The sequence below is a fragment of the Diceros bicornis genome, chromosome 11 (assembly GCF_020826845.1).
Source record: "Diceros bicornis minor isolate mBicDic1 chromosome 11, mDicBic1.mat.cur, whole genome shotgun sequence".
NCBI classification, from domain to species: domain Eukaryota; kingdom Metazoa; phylum Chordata; class Mammalia; order Perissodactyla; family Rhinocerotidae; genus Diceros; species Diceros bicornis.
In genome coordinates, this window is record NC_080750.1 from 46,387,875 (window position 1) to 46,403,720 (window position 15,846).

General features: G+C 38.9%; 2 protein-coding genes across 2 annotated transcripts in view; one reads left to right on the forward strand and one right to left on the reverse strand.

Annotated features, from left to right (window-relative positions):
• ETFDH (electron transfer flavoprotein dehydrogenase) overlaps positions 1-890 on the forward strand; it is a 33,701-nt gene extending 32,811 nt beyond the window's left edge. Inside the window, exon 13 of the mRNA XM_058550267.1 lies at positions 20-890. Within this exon, the coding sequence (XP_058406250.1) occupies positions 20-183 (164 nt within the window). The 3' untranslated portion in view covers positions 184-890. The remainder of the gene's footprint in view (positions 1-19) is intronic.
• On the reverse strand, positions 766-14,100 carry PPID (peptidylprolyl isomerase D). Its single transcript, XM_058550269.1, has 10 exons — positions 13,948-14,100; positions 12,298-12,438; positions 10,469-10,575; positions 7,559-7,747; positions 6,544-6,666; positions 6,272-6,378; positions 3,908-4,049; positions 2,078-2,164; positions 1,939-1,981; positions 766-1,164 (listed from the first exon to the last, which is right to left on the reverse strand). Exons 1-10 carry the CDS (start codon positions 14,030-14,032, stop codon positions 1,076-1,078), a joined length of 1,113 nt encoding a protein of 370 aa, XP_058406252.1. The 5' UTR covers positions 14,033-14,100; the 3' UTR covers positions 766-1,075.
• Between the last annotated feature and the right edge of the window lie 1,746 nt (positions 14,101-15,846).

Below are 15,846 nucleotides of genomic sequence, written 5' to 3' on the forward strand. Positions count from 1 at the left end.
TATTTTTCTTTCCTCACAGGAGTTTATGAATTTGTACCTTTGGAACAAGGTGATGGATTTCGGTTACAGATAAATGCTCAGAACTGTGTGCATTGTAAAACATGTGATATTAAAGATCCAAGTCAGAATATTAACTGGGTGGTACCCGAAGGTGGTGGAGGACCTGCTTACAATGGAATGTAAACTGCAACTGATTTCACTGCAGGCACATTTGATAGCCAGTTTCTTTAAAATGTATGACAAGCTAACTTTAGAATGTTCAGAAGTTAACAAGTGTCAAAATATCTTACAGCATATTATTGATCAGAATGTTCATAACATCATTATCAGTGAAATAAAAATTTTATACCTAAAATTGCCCCATAAAAAATTATGCATGTTTCTCTTAAAACTTTATAAGTGATATACTGTTTACCTCTTCAAGTCTTCAGAGATTTAGTATGAACAGCAAAATGTGCTATTGGCCTTTTAATTGTACATTGGACTCATCAAAACTAAATGTATAATCTAGACCAGAGGTTGGCATCCAGCCTACCACTTATTCTTATGAATAGATTTACTGGAACACAGCCACGCCCACTGGTTTACACATGGTCTGTGGCTACCTTTTAGCTACATCTGCAGAACCAAGTAGTTATGACAGAATATAGTGGTCCACAAAGCCCAACATATTTACTATCGAGCCCTTTGGACAAAGTATGCTGACTCCTGAACATGCACCAACCAACCACAAAAAAATACATCAAAGAATTGAGGGAAACGATATACAAACTTAAGCTTTCATCTGTTTATTCAACAGGATGTGTCTTTAGGAGTTTAAGAAAAGGCTGGATACCATTCTTCTTTGTGAATAATGCAGATAGTCATTTAAAAAAAAATCAGTTTCACTGTATTTTGTAACACTGTTTTATTAAGAGTGAACCCATATGAGTATTCCTAACCTGTAAACAATGGGAAACTGAAATATCAAAGGAAACACATTAGGGATCCTTTATATAATAGACAAAAACCCTTAAAGTTTTCTTATTGCCTTTATACAATCAATGCATAATATGTAAGCAAAACTGAATCCTTATTAAGCAAACATTTTTGCATATGCTGCCTTCTCTTTATCCTTCTGTGCCTTTATCTTTTGTTTGACTTTCAGCAATTCTGCCTGGATAGCTGCAAAATAAATACGTAATATGAGTTATTTCTCAAAACATCCAAACAAATTAGGTTGACCAAAATATGTAAGTATGATAGTTAACTCTCCCTTGGTAAAACTTTTCTTCTCCATAAACTAATTCCTATTAACAGAAAACTTTACTCTGAGAAAGCAATTGCACAAACACAAAAATCATGATGCATAATTTTAGAAGACTGTCAGTTCAGAGAACTCTAATTGAATTATACAGAGATCTGCCTTCTCCCTCTCCATTAGAGGGCAGTTAAGTGCCTCCCCTGTTTGACTTTAGCAATAAGAGATGAAAGATATATTTTAATATCTAGATCTAGTATCACTATTTGTAGTTCATTTATTTGAAAAACAAACCTACTTTTGTCATAGCTTTCCAAAGCTTTCCTTATCCAGTAGCTAGAATACTTAGCTTATGGCCACATCCATCTTATGGAATGTCCCAAACATTAAATTCACCATAAATACTATATCTTTTAGTGCTGTGCTTTCAACTAGAATTACAGTAATAAGAACCAGATCTCAAGTGATACAGCAGAACAAATAGTATTCAGATATTTGAAAATTAGTATTCTGGAGAAGGACTAGAATGTAAGCTCTTTGAGGGCAGGGACCTTGACTGTTTTTTCACTGCAGAATGATCAGTGCCTGGCCCAATAACAGGCATTCTGTAACATCTGTTAATAAATAGGGTACAGTGGTTCATAAGGACAAATTCTTAAAGGACAAAATGAACTTTCACTACAAAAACTGCAACTTACCTTTATCTTCTGGTGCTATCTCCTGAGCTTTCTTAAGATCAGCCTTTAATTGGAAAAAATATTTAGTGAAATATTAGATGTATGATTTATGAAGATGGTTGTCTATTTAAAAAAATTAAAATTTAGAACAAAATTTTACCAATGCGTGATCGTATTCTTTTAATCCTTGCCATCCTTGAGCTCTGCGGTACAGGGCTTTGGTATTTGATGGGTCTATTTCAAGAGCCTACAAAAAATTATAAAATGAGTATTGTTATCTAAATATTAAGTATTAAATATATATGCTAGGTCTTAATGTCTTGCCTGTCAGCTCCAAATCTTCACCACTCTGTGATAATGGAGCTGGACCCTATAAAATCTCTCCTCTGCCAGCTGGCACATTGTTAAATTTTGTCAGTAGAGGGTACTAAGTGGTCATGGAAGAGAAAGTGTGCTCCTCTCATTAGGCTCCTGCAGTGACCTTGGTCAACAGCACATAGCAGCTCCCAGCAGGCAACTTGCCCAAGCACTCCAGTGAATCTCACAAGAATGGTACCCAGTGAACTTCTCTACTACCCTGTGAGTCACATGGCTTCTCCAATGAGATGTGAATCTCAGTCAAGGGGCGTGGAGAGGTGCCTCTTCCTTGGGGGCTGCATCTCAGAGGGAGCAGCTGCTCCTATATTTTATATATATATCTGCTATTCCCCTATTCTTTAGAATTCTCTTTACTAGCCAATCCCTCATTATTCCAGTCTCCTCTTATATATCCTTTTATAGTGAACTTTGTTCAAATTACTATGAGGTTTGTATCTCCTGATTGGGCCCTAACTGATAATAAAAACCATTTTGCATAAAAATTCATATACACTCTCACTTGAGATCTAGGGCTTTTTTAAAGGAGTGTAACTTCAGATAGCTCTCTCTTCTGAAACAAACATTTTAAATACAATATATTTTGTTTACTTATGAAAAGGGTATACTGTCTGCCTCACAAAGGTCAAAAAGAGATGCAGAGTGAAGACCAATCTTTTCCTATGATAACTTTTTCCCTCTGTTGTATCCTCCCTTCTAAATATATTCTTTTCCCTTATTCCACCAAATTAGGATCTCATTTTATTTCTACTTGCTCTGGGCATGGCTGATCTATGCACATAGCTTAATGTGCAATACACGTAAAAATTACTGGGGGTGGTCTTTCTAAAATAGATGGTTTCATTTGGAAATTTTTTCAGCAAACCATACAATAGGGAGAGAGTCATAATTGCTCTATTTGAGGAAGGTAATGCTGCCAACCTTTCTAGCTTTATCAGTTAGTATTCCTGGATGCCCCCATAAAAACAGGTGACCTTTCCATATGTTCCAGTAGTACCCATTCTCCCTATATAAGTCCTCATAACCCTAAATTAAAATTGACTCCCTCTTCCACCAAATAATAAGTTCGTTGAGGGCATAGGTCTGTCTTTTAGTTCAAATACCTAGTCTCTGCTGGGTGCTTAACACGTGCCCAACACTGGGCTAAATGCTTTACAGATGTTAAGTAATCCTTATAACAACCCCAGGAGGCAAGTAGTAGTATTTTCATTTAACATATAAACAAATTAAGACTCTAAAATTAGGAACTTCCCCAAGATCACAAAGCTAGTAAGTGACAGAGTCTAATTAAAAACTATGTCTGACTGACTCCACAACCCACATTCTTAATCATTCCTGGCTTTGTCTTCCAATGCCTAGCACATAACAAGTGCTCAATCTGTTAAATGAATAAATAAGCTGATACATATGCTTGGAGGAAAACAGGAAAAGTATCTTCATAGATACTGACACAGTGTTATAAGGTAAATAAATGGATTGAGAGATAAGATGACGAAACAAGTCTTATTAGGTCCTATGTAATAAGATATATTAATGTATATAATATATACATTTTGTTCAAGTTGATAAGTCATAATCCAACTCCTTCAAAAATTCCAACATCAAACAGACTTACCTCCAAACAACTGTCGATTGCTCCCTGCCAATTTGACATCTTCAGTTTACAAGCACCAATATTCAACATACAGCTTAAAGCTACAGGTTGCAGCTTGGATCTATCTGCTTTCTCAATAACGGCCTTTGAACCTTCTACATATCTGGAGAACACATTAATAAAAGTAGCATGGAATGCCACATAAATAAGACTTAGTCTGCTTCTTCAACTATGTCAAAAAGTTATGTCATTTCTGATACAAAAAGCTCATCAAATACTAATATTAATATTCTTAATGATCACAATATTTTAAATACTTATTTTTCTTTAGAAGATTTTTTATTTTTATTTTTTCCAACTTTTTTCCCCAAAGTGTTCAGAGAGGCCAATTTAAGAATAATCCCAAATTTAAAGATAATCATGTACTATTAACACTTTTCTGTTTTTTAAAACTCAGGTCCCCATTATGTACTTTCCAGTATAATTATGTTTGGAACCAAGGTTCTTATTGTGGGAGAGGGAATAGGATGGGAAAAGGTGAAGAACCCTGTAGTGTTGGTTTTGAATTGTATTTTAATGTAGCATGCATCACATAACGACGTTTCGGTCCGCGATGGACCACATATACAACAGTGGTCCCATTAAGACTGGCACCACATAGCCTAGAGATGTAGTAGGTTATTCCATCCAGGTTTGTGTAAGTATATTGTATGACGTTTACACAATGACAAAATCACCTAACTTGCATTTCTCAGAATGTATCCCCGTTGTTAACTGACGCATGACTGTAGTTCCTAGCTCTGTGCACTGAAAAGGGCCCAGAAACAAGGAGCACACTTGGCACCCAGAATTTGATTTCTAAAGTCTGTTCCCCACTGAAAAGAATCAGGGCTCCTTGGTAAAACTGCTGATACCAGATCTGGAAATAAGGTTAAGTATAAGATGAGACTGGAACGTCTCGTGCCAGAAAGCAAGTGCTCACAGACTAACAGGAATATGTCAAAAGGATATAGGAAAGGGGCCTTCCACTGGATAAATTTGGAACCCTTTGAGCATCAAAAAGAATGATGATAACAGTATAATAACAGGTTAAACTGAAAAAAAATTCACAGGTCTATAATGATTCTAAAAAAGGAGGGGAGTGTGGGAAGGCTCTTTCAAACAGAAGAATGCCTGAATGATATAATTAGAAAATCAAAGTTCTGGGGCTGGCCTGGGTGGCATACTGGTTAAGTTCGCACGCTCCACTTTGGCGGCCTGGGGTTCGCAGGTTCAGATCCCGGGAGCAGACCTACACACTGCTCATCAAGCCATGCTGTGGAGGCATCCCACAGACACAATAGACGAAGGTTGGCACGGATGTTAGCTCAGCAACAATCTTCCTCAAACAATAAGAGGAAGATTGGCAACAGATGTTAGCTCAAGGGCCAATCTTCCTCACCAAAAAAAAAAAAAAAATCAAAGTTCTGTAACCATCAATGTAATCAGGCAAGGGTCTTCAACAATGCTGAAACCATTAGGTGAAAGGTTAGGGAATGGATATTCACACAATCTCACAGTATCATCTCATAGAGTACTTATCAATTATTTACAAAGGGGAAAAGGTACTCTTATAACAGAAACATCTGGCTGACACCACTTTAACCAAGTGCTGAAACTCAAAACAGGCCACACATGTGCCTTCAGGATGTGGTATCATAGGAAATATACAACATTACCTAAGTCCTCTTGCCAAAATATTTAACCTCAAACTAATACTGAGGAAGAAATCAAACAAATACAGCAATCAAACAAATATAAGACAACTAATTTAGAATCCACAAAATGCAAGTGACTATAAGAAACATGTAGAGTGGAGACTATTAAAAATTAGAGGAAACTAGAGACATAAAGCCAAATGATCCAATGCATGATCTTGGTTTGGACTCTGAAGTAAAAAAAAAATTGAAACAATTGGGGAAATCTGAATATAGATTACATATTAGATAATATTGTATCAGTGTTATTTTGGGAGTACTTTAATGGTAGTGAAGTTATGCAAAAGCCTGTCCTTGTTTCTTAGGAAATACTTGCTAAAATACTTAGGGGTAAAGTGTCACAGTATCAGCAACTTCCTTTCAAAACAACTCTGCAAAAACAAATATAGCAAATGTTAAAAATGGGTGAATGTAGTAGGTAAAAGTACATGAGTATTCATGTACTCAACTTTTCTGTATTTTGAAATTTTTCAAAATAAGGTGGAGGCAACAAAAGAAATGCAACTATTTCAACACACCTGGTTACTCTGCAAGTAATTTGCCAAAAATACAATAAATAACTCTGAATTTCAGTTTATAATTCAATTTACAAGTTCTTAAAAGTAGTTTTTAAAAAGTATTTTATTACCTTAAAACTTTTGTATATTTTTTAATGGCCATCTCCCAGTTCTGCGATTTGAAAAAAGTATTTCCAATGTTTTTTAAGTCTTCTGTTATTAATAAAATTTTATCTACCTGTATAAAAGAAAGAATACAAATAATGTTGGATTTTAATAAGTAATGTGGTTTAATGCTAGGCTCTATCATTAAGACAGATTGATACAAAAAGCTCAAAATTCAGTACTAAATGTTTTTAGTAATTTAAGTAATTAAGAGTTTGACTAATCTGAAAGTACTCACATCTTTTAAGTCTATATCTGCATCCTCAGGGAAATCTGGATGACTGTCACCAGAACCATCTTTTGGGAATATTCCCCAATCATCCCCTTCCTTCAATTCTCCGCATTCTGCAATAATGCACAACTGTAAAAATAATCCTAAATTGTAGAAGTGCACTACCATATTAATGAGAGATTAAAAAGTCTAAGTTTAAAAGTTATTCAGCTGCCAAGTCAAGTGCAACACTGTCCAAGTCACTTCTAAAACCAAAGTCTGATATCAGGAGGCTCATGTATCTGCTCTAAATACAATAATGCCCTTTACATACATTCCAAGTAATACAATGTCACTATTTTACAAAAATATTTTATGGCTACCCAGCAGCTCAATGTGTACAGAGTAAACTGAAAGCTGTATCATTCTGTATGTAATTTTCTTTAGGTGGGACATGTGCTGTCAATTGACTACTGTTTCCTTCATACACTGAGTGATAGCCTACCTCCCACAGGTATTTGAGTTTCCAATTCCCACTCACAACCCTGCCAATCAGGTTGCCAGTGGTCATTCGGATTCACAGAATTTAGAACACAAGGATCTTTACAGTGATATAATCTAATCTAAACCCTTAAGTAATTTATATGGGATGAGGAAACAGGCTAAGAAAAGTTAAATAACAAGATCGAGGCCAAACCTCCAGTTAAATGGCAGAGTCTAGACAGGATTCTTGGTTTCCTGTCCTCTTTCTACTATGTACTAGTATACATACTGACTCAGTTTTACAGGTATAGGAAAACTTAAGTAACTTACCAAAAATCACCAAGATTGAAGTTGAAATAATAAAAATCTCCTTTTAAATAGTCCTAATCTCTCTCATTGTAGAAAATAGTTTCAAAAATAAAAGGTGGCAGATCCAGGCCTCTATACTAAAAGTCATCCTAATATTTTTCCAGCTAATAATCATCTGATCCTTTTACTTACATTTCTTTAAGATAGCAGCAACTAAGAGAAGTGTATTTCACTGTAACTTTTTACTTACTTTGACAGGTTTATCACCTTTCACTTCTACATTTTCCAGTATCCTTGCCACACCCATTCCTTTAATTACTTGGCCAAACACCACATGTTTCCCATCCAAATGAGGAGTTGGAACTGTTGTGATAAAGAACTGAGAACCATTTGTATTGCAGCCTGCATTTGCCATGCTCAATAAACCCTCCTGATCATGCTGTAGAAATAAAAATCATTAAAAGACAACCAAGGTTAGAGGTACTGGTCTGAATTGTTCTTTTACTGACTATTCACATAAAACTAGGGTGGACTGCAATACCATTTAAATCAAATAATGTAGTATAATTTTACTTTGTATAATTGCAAACTTTAATTCACAAAACATGGGGTACTTAATCACTTTTAAACTTTAAGAAAAGCTTATGAAACCAAATAAAATAACAAGGCAGGGAGTATTTCTACATTGACCATATGGAGAAAATGCTTACACTTCACCTTTAAGATGAAGATGCTGCCTTAAGAAAATCTAGTAATTGTTGTTGGTGGTGCCTTCCTAGAGACCCTGTGTACAGCAGAACGGAACCCTGCCCTGTCTTTTTACACCATTCTCTCATCTTCCAGCTCTATATCAGACAATACTCCACTGCTATTCATAAGGTTTCCATGGCCAATTTTTTCAAAAGTGGGTGGCCAGGTCCTTCTTCCTGGTTTGTCTTAATCTGGAAGCTCCACTGAAACCTGTCCACTATGGATGACCCTGCTGGTATTTGAAATACTGGTGACATAGCTTTCAGCATCACAGCAACATACAGCCACCAGAGTATGACAACCCAAAGACAGACACAAATCTGGCCTCAGCGGTGAGAGTGCCAAATCTTAACCACTAGACCACCAGCTAGTAATTATACTTTGCCCTTTTTTATAATGGATGCTCTTTTTCCTGAGAAGACCTGAACAGTCTTCCCACTTTTATGGGCCTACATTATGATTCTTCCTTTACACATCAATAAACTGGAAACAATGATGGGATATTCAATTCAAACAGGACATTCAGTTAGATACTTTCCTAATGTCAAAAGAATCCAATTATTATGGCTTTCATCTCAAGTGAATCACTTCTTCAGAAAATGCCCAGGGCCGGCCCCGTGGCTTAGTGGTTAAGTGCGCGCGCTCCACTGCTGGCAGCCTGGGTTCGGATCCCAGGCGCACACCGACGCACCGCTTCTCCGGCCATGCTGAGGCCGCATCCCACATACAGCAACTAGAAGGTTGTGCAACTATGACATACAACTATCTACTGGGGCTTTGGGGGAAAAATAAATAAATAATTTAAAAAAAAAAAAAAGAAAATGCCCAAAAGTAACTACTGCATACATCTTGAAATCAAATTTCTGCCTTGGCATCAACCTGTTCAAAGGTTCTGTGAAACCCAAGTTCTTCATCTTTCCACTTGATCCTCAGGCTTTCTAAATTTACTCCTTCTTGAGACATGCATTCTAACTCTCATGTTAGTCTTCCCACCAAAAATGCCTTTTGCCCCTCCAATCTAAACCTAATTCAGCTTTCAAGGCCTCCAAGTTTGTAAAAAGCAAGAACTATGTGTCCTTTCAATAAGTTCCCTTTCTTTTTGATCAATGGGATCATCACATAATCTTAATTTTCAATCCTTCTGGTAGTTTCCCTTTTCCTTTCTAAAAGTTTGGTGCTTTTCCCACAATATTAAATAGAATATTATCTTTATTTCCTCAGTCTCCTACTGCCTTTGTCTTTCTTCATTCACATTCCTCCTTCAAAATGGGCATTTGTATTTTAATTCCTGTCTAACCAAATCTTGGCCATCTTGCAAAGCCCAGTTTGCCCAGCTTAAGTACCCATTCCTCCTCAATGTCTTCCCTAATAATTTGAACCATATAAATCATACATTTCTCCCATAGTATATACAGAAAATCTCAATCAATTTAGCATTTATTTGCATAATAATATATTATTCTCCAGTTGTCCCACGTATTTTAATCTTGTCTTCCCAGTAAGATTATAAATTCCTTGTCATCAAGGCCTTTCATTTTTAAAAACCCTTTGGTGCCAGTGACAGTACTAAATATATAGCTGCAATCAATAAATAACTGTTTAAAAGACTGATGACGGGCCAGCTCCGTGGCTCAGCGGTTAAGTGTGCGCACTCCACTGCTAGTGGCCCGGGTTCGGATCCCAGGCGCGCGCTGAGGCCGCGTCTCATATAACAGCAACTAGAAGGATGTGCAGCTATGACATACAACTATCTACTGGGGCTCTGGGGGAAAAAAATAAATTAATTAATTAATTAAAAAAAAACAAAAAAAGACTGATGACATTTTCTTTTCAAATTATCCTAATTACCCTGGTTATATTCCTCACTTCCAAAGATATAGTTTTACTTTTGTCCTTACACGTCTATTTTTATAACTTAAATGATCCAATATACCCTGATTACGTATCGGGACAATGAAGGTACAAAGGCACAGGCACCACTAATGTCCTTGAAGAGCTTGGACATTAACTATATCCACTAGTTTGCAAATCCCCTGACATCCTGAATATTAGTGACGGTTTTGTTGCTCTTCAAATTCAAGCATAAAGATGCACAAGTTACCATACTTCTGATAATGAGAACATTTTTCCTGGAAACAATTTGCCATATGGTGACCATTAAAAACTCACTGGCTTTACAGAAGCATGTAAACCTGGATCACACTGAAGTAACTATCTTATTTTTGCCAAATAAAATCATTACTGGATGCAATTTTTCCATATTAAAGATGCATATTTACAAATATAACTTTTAAAAGAAAAGGAGAATCTAAGCACACTTGAGACATTTATTGGTGTCTTAATCCAACAAGTATCCCAGGCACATAACCTTTTTTTATCAGCAATAAGCATGCATTTTGGTCTACTTTACCCTATAATAGAAATTTTCATCTTCAAATTTTTCACCATAAATACTTTCTCCACCTGTCCCATTCTGGTTTGAGAAGTCTCCACCCTGAATCATAAATTTCTTAATAACTACAAAAAAAGGAAAACAGCTATTAGAAACTAAGATATGGATCACTTCAGCAGTGTTAACTAATGAATATGTAATAAGACAACTTCCTAAACCATGACTCTGGTCATGTCACTCTCCAGTCTTTCCCCACCCATCCCCACAACAACTCCATACTTTAAAAGACTTTTCACAATCTGAGCTCAAACTACTTTTACTGCCTGATCCCCCACTCACACTCAAAGGATTAGTTCAAATGGCATCTTCCCTATAAAACTGTCAGAGACTCTGACGTTGGCTCTCCTAATTTTTCTCCCACAGTATCTTGACTCTATCTCCATTTTATAATGTATGTATGTATATCACAGTGATCCATCTCTTAACAATTAGCTCCTTAAGTAGAGCATGACACATATTAGTTAATAATGTCTACTGAATAAAGGCCAATTATTCCCAGGACGTTTGTTATACCCTAATGGAAGTATTTCAGCAAATATTATCACTTGGTGTCAAGAGTTCCAAAGATCACCCCCAGATTCAGAGATTCCCTGGGATTCAAGGGACTCAACATTTGGTTGTATTACAGTGACACAGTAAGGATACACAGCTGCATGATAAAGGAAAAAGATACAGGCAGTCTGGAGGAACTACATTCTCCTCCCAGCAAAGAAAATGCAGCAACATGTGTACGATGTTTCTGCCCAGGAAAGCCCATTAGAGACTCAGCACCCAAGGTTTTTATGGGGCCTGATCGTATAGGCACTCTGCCTAGCATGTACCAAAATTTCAGACTCCCCAAAGGAAAGCAGGTGTTCAGCATAAATCAAAGTGTTTGTACAAACAGTCTAGGCGTAGTAAACCACCTTTCTGATTTAGGGAATGGTTCAAGTGCCAAGTTCCCACACTCCAGCCAAAGGCCACCCTTGCAAGCAGATCTTTCTAATGACAGCAGGCTCAGGCCTGCTATGTTAACTCTTTTCCACATATACTATTAGCATATTTCAGTATTTTATTAAACATGAAAGTAAATCAACAGTTTAAATATTTAAAAATCAAATGTTAATTTTCTTCTTAATCAAGTTTTTTTAATGTAACTACTCATATGATTATAGTTGAGCTTATCTGTTTATTCATTAAACAAATACTTATTGAGTGCCAATTAATAACTATATTAGATGCTAAAGACAAAATAGTGAGAAGATACAGTTCCTGAATTCACGGAGCCTGCAGTCTACTGAGGGAACCATCAAATCATCACTAACCAAAGGTATGATTACAAAGTGTAATAAGCAATGTAAAATGTCATCTTTTAATCACATATCACACCAGGGTGTCCAAGACTCTGAATCTTTAAATAGGCTGTGACCTTCCCAAACAATCCTGCCCAAGAAGTAAGTATAACTTTTTTGTCACAAGCCAGTCAAGTTACCTAAGGTCTACTTAATTCACAGCCACACCCTTCTTTCTCAATCTAATCATATTGGAGTGAAGAGGCAGAGGACTGGTGAAACCAGGGTGGTCTATTTCTCTATAAATATACCTTAGTACCCTCCCATAATTAATTCCACTTTTCACAGCCCAACTTTTATGAAACTGAGCCACTGCCTCAGATGTCAAAGCATCCTCTTGTGAACTAACAGTAATTTTTAACTTTCACCCCCTGCTTAGTGTTTTCTACCCTAACTCCCACAGAACAGGATTTGATTATCTATATGAAGAATCAGATTCAGAAAATTTACACATACTTCGATGGAAAGGGCATCCTTTGAAATGGAGAGGTTTCCCAGTGGTGGGTCCAATGCCTTTTTCTCCTGTACACAATGCACGAAAATTTTCTGCAGTTTTGGGTACAATATCTGCAAACAATTCTAAGACAATTTGACCAACTAAAAGAAAAAAATGAAATCATGTCAGTACGGAAAACAAACCACCAAAGAAGCAAATGATAAAACTACAGTTGGTGGGCCGGCCCTGTGGCTTAGCGGTTGAGTGCGCGCGCTCCGCTGCTGGCAGCCCGGGGTTCGGATCCGGGGCGCGCACCGACGAGCCGCTTCTCAGGCTATGCTGAGGCCGCGTCCCACACGCAGCAACTGGAAGGATGTGCAGCTATGACATACAACTATCTACTGGGGCTTTGGGGGGAAAAATAAATAAAATTATAAAAACAACATATAAAAAAAAACTACAGTTGGTAAAATTATGGTGACTGAGATACCAAGTCCTCTTTTTTTGTCATTTTTCTAATATTCAAATTGCATCTTCCTAATGTAAAGTGTCAAGTATCTAGATGAATTTGAAACAATTACTTTTCTACATTTTACAAAGGATCATAAATACAGTAACCAGCAGATTAGCACCATATAAGGGATACCATGAACTACAAATGGTTTTAAATTCTGAGTAATTTCTTCGACATGTACTCAGAATTTCCAATCACCAAGTAACTAATAGAAGAAAATTAAATATCCTTTGAGTGGTCCGGTTGGCCGAGTTTTACATATAGCTGTAGCCTTTGTGTCCTGTGGAACCTACCTAGGTAGGGCAGCCTCTGAAGCAAAAGCTGAAAAAGTTGCCATTCTAGACAACTCCCAAGGCAGGTAAAAATAAACCTAGCACTAGTTTCAAAACAAATTGAATGTACATATAAATAAGTGCGTGTATGTGTGTGTGTATCCATAACCATCCACGGGGTCCCTGAATCCTGATGTGTCCGTTTGTGCATACATTCTAACACAATGCCTGGCCAGAAATTGTAACGTTACAGAACAAGAGCGGTTCAGATACAAAGCAACAGGCTCTCTAATTCAAAGACCTTAGGGGCTTCCGAGCAGCTAACGTAACCTAGGCAACCACAATGCTACACTGAGCTCATTTTCCCCAATGCCAAAACAGAGAGAATGTTCACCAATCTGACTTGACCTCTAAGTTAAGAATCAGTAATAAGGAAAAAGCAATATGCAAAAGTCGCTTTAATTTATAAACAACGTAGCAACTGCTGATGTATCTCGCATGGCAAAAGACATGGCGTGACTGCTGCCCAACAGCTGCATATCCCAGGGGTTTTCTCAATGTTCCATTGCAAACATAAAATTATCTTATTTTATGTGAACTTGATGGTGCAAGGCGGCGGAGAGACAAACATAAAGGCCGCCACAATCCCCCGAACCAGAAATTTCCAGAAACTTCCGCACGACCGATGGCACTGGCACAAGGTCGCTGGCTCGACACAGCCCTGGATGCCTGGGTTTGTTCCAGCGGTCCAGTGTGGGCACCCACCCCCTCCGCGCCACTGAGCAGCCCCTGGCCCGAATAGCAGCCCACCGTCGGAGTCCCCCCCGAGTCCCGGGAAGCCCAGCCTGCTCGGGGCCATTCCGCGAGTACCACACTCCGCTCACCTCGCTCCCCTCCGATGTCCACGTCAAAGAAGACTCGGGGGTTACCGGGGTTGGAGGGCTTCGCTCGCGGGGACGGGTGCGACATTTTGACTTGCAGACGCGTTTGGAAGCGGGCCCAGAGAACCTCGTGGCCGACCGGTAGCTCAAGCCCCAGAGCGACTCTCTCCGCGAAGAGCGCGCCGCGGCGCTGACGAGCCACTTCCGGCTCCGGGGTCGAAGGCCGTGGTCCGACATCCGGCGCCGCCGCCCGGGGGCTTCCGCGCGCTCCAGCCGGCGCGCGTCCGGCGCTCTCCCCTCCTGGCCTGGGGTGCTGTCTCTCTTCTCATTCACTGAAGTTACCGCCCCGGTCCTTTTTCTTCTTTTCGCTGCATTTCAAGGCCTTTCTGACCACCGTGCACTGGAGGCAGTCATCCCCCTTCCAGCCTCAGGTCAGCCACCAACTGGCGTGTGACTGCTTCTCTGAAACTCGGTTTGTCTGTCTGGAAAATGGGAATAAAAATGCTTACCTCGGAGGGGCGTTTTGAGGATTAAGGACGTAAATCACTTAGCACAATGCCTGTCACAGCCTGGTGGTACTTATTAATAGTTGCCGTAGTACTGTTGCCTTGTTGTTATAATTTGATCTTCACGTTAACAGTATAAGTGTAGAGGTTAGGCTAAAGGCTCCAGACAGCTGAAGCTGGGAGGCCAGCAGAGAGCGCAGTTTTGATTCCTGGTGAAACTGCATGATTCTAGTCCGCTTTTTCCTTAAGGGAATTTGTGTCAACATTTTACCTATGTATATGAGAACATCGTCTCACCTCTTGATAAAGCCTAATTTTGGAGAAAAGTGGTATGTTCCTGTGTAGATGACCAGTTCTTTTGGAGCCCAGCAATTTGGATTCAGCCTGGTGCTTACCTTATCAAAAAGGCATAAGGTATCCTTAGATGCTTAAGTTTCCATTTTTTCTTATCAAAGGGTAAAAAGACATGATATTTGAAGGCAGCACTCATAGCGTGTGTCTCAAAAGCCAGCAGCTTTGTGTGCATAGGTGCAGCCACTGGTTTTTTGGAAGGGAAGACCAGTACTAATTATCCCCTATAGGAACTGCCACCATGGAGGGGGATAAACTGCCGCTCATGTCCTGCTTGCTGCCTGGTCTTAGGAGATGTAAAAATTAGGAGTATGGTTAAAGGGCAACCAGTTTCCTACTCTCAACTTGAAGTGGCCTTAACATTATACCCTACTAAGCACTAAACTTGGTGTTAACAAAGAAAAAAAGGAATGAGTTCAATATATAGTATGTACTAGGAGTGTGACCCAAGAACAGTCACTTAATTGCTCTGAACCAGCTTCCTTTTCAGAAAAGTGGAAAAGAGCAAGATATGGGAATGGAAAGAGAAAAAGTGCACATATTTGCTTTGTAAATTCTAAAGCATTGTTATGCAAAGACTCTTCTTCTTTTTAAAATCCGTGTGACAATGAAATACTATGGGGTCTGGATTTGTTTTAAAACACCCTAGCCTGTGCCCCCTTTTGTTGAGCCCTGGGATCACAGACATGGAAGGGACCAGCCTGTGGCTTACCGCTTTCCCGTACTGTTGATTCCCAAAGTTAGGAGGAAGGAAGCAGGGAGCAGTGCCCCAAGCATCGGCTCCCCCAACACCTATTTATTTCCTTGTTTGTGCTGATGCTGGGCAGGTGCTCACTTTGTCCCTTTCGGGCGCCTTGGGGGGGCAAGGGGCTGAGGAGGGCCAGATCCAGGTTCCAGGGGCACAGGCGGTGCAGCTTTTGGCTGTGTACATAGGGTGCTTTATTCTCCACAGTGATACATGCTTAGGTGGGTTGGACTTGGGCCCATGTCCCCATATGTACAGAACTGAATCAAGTGAGTCTCTGAGGGAAAAAAAGGTCCACAC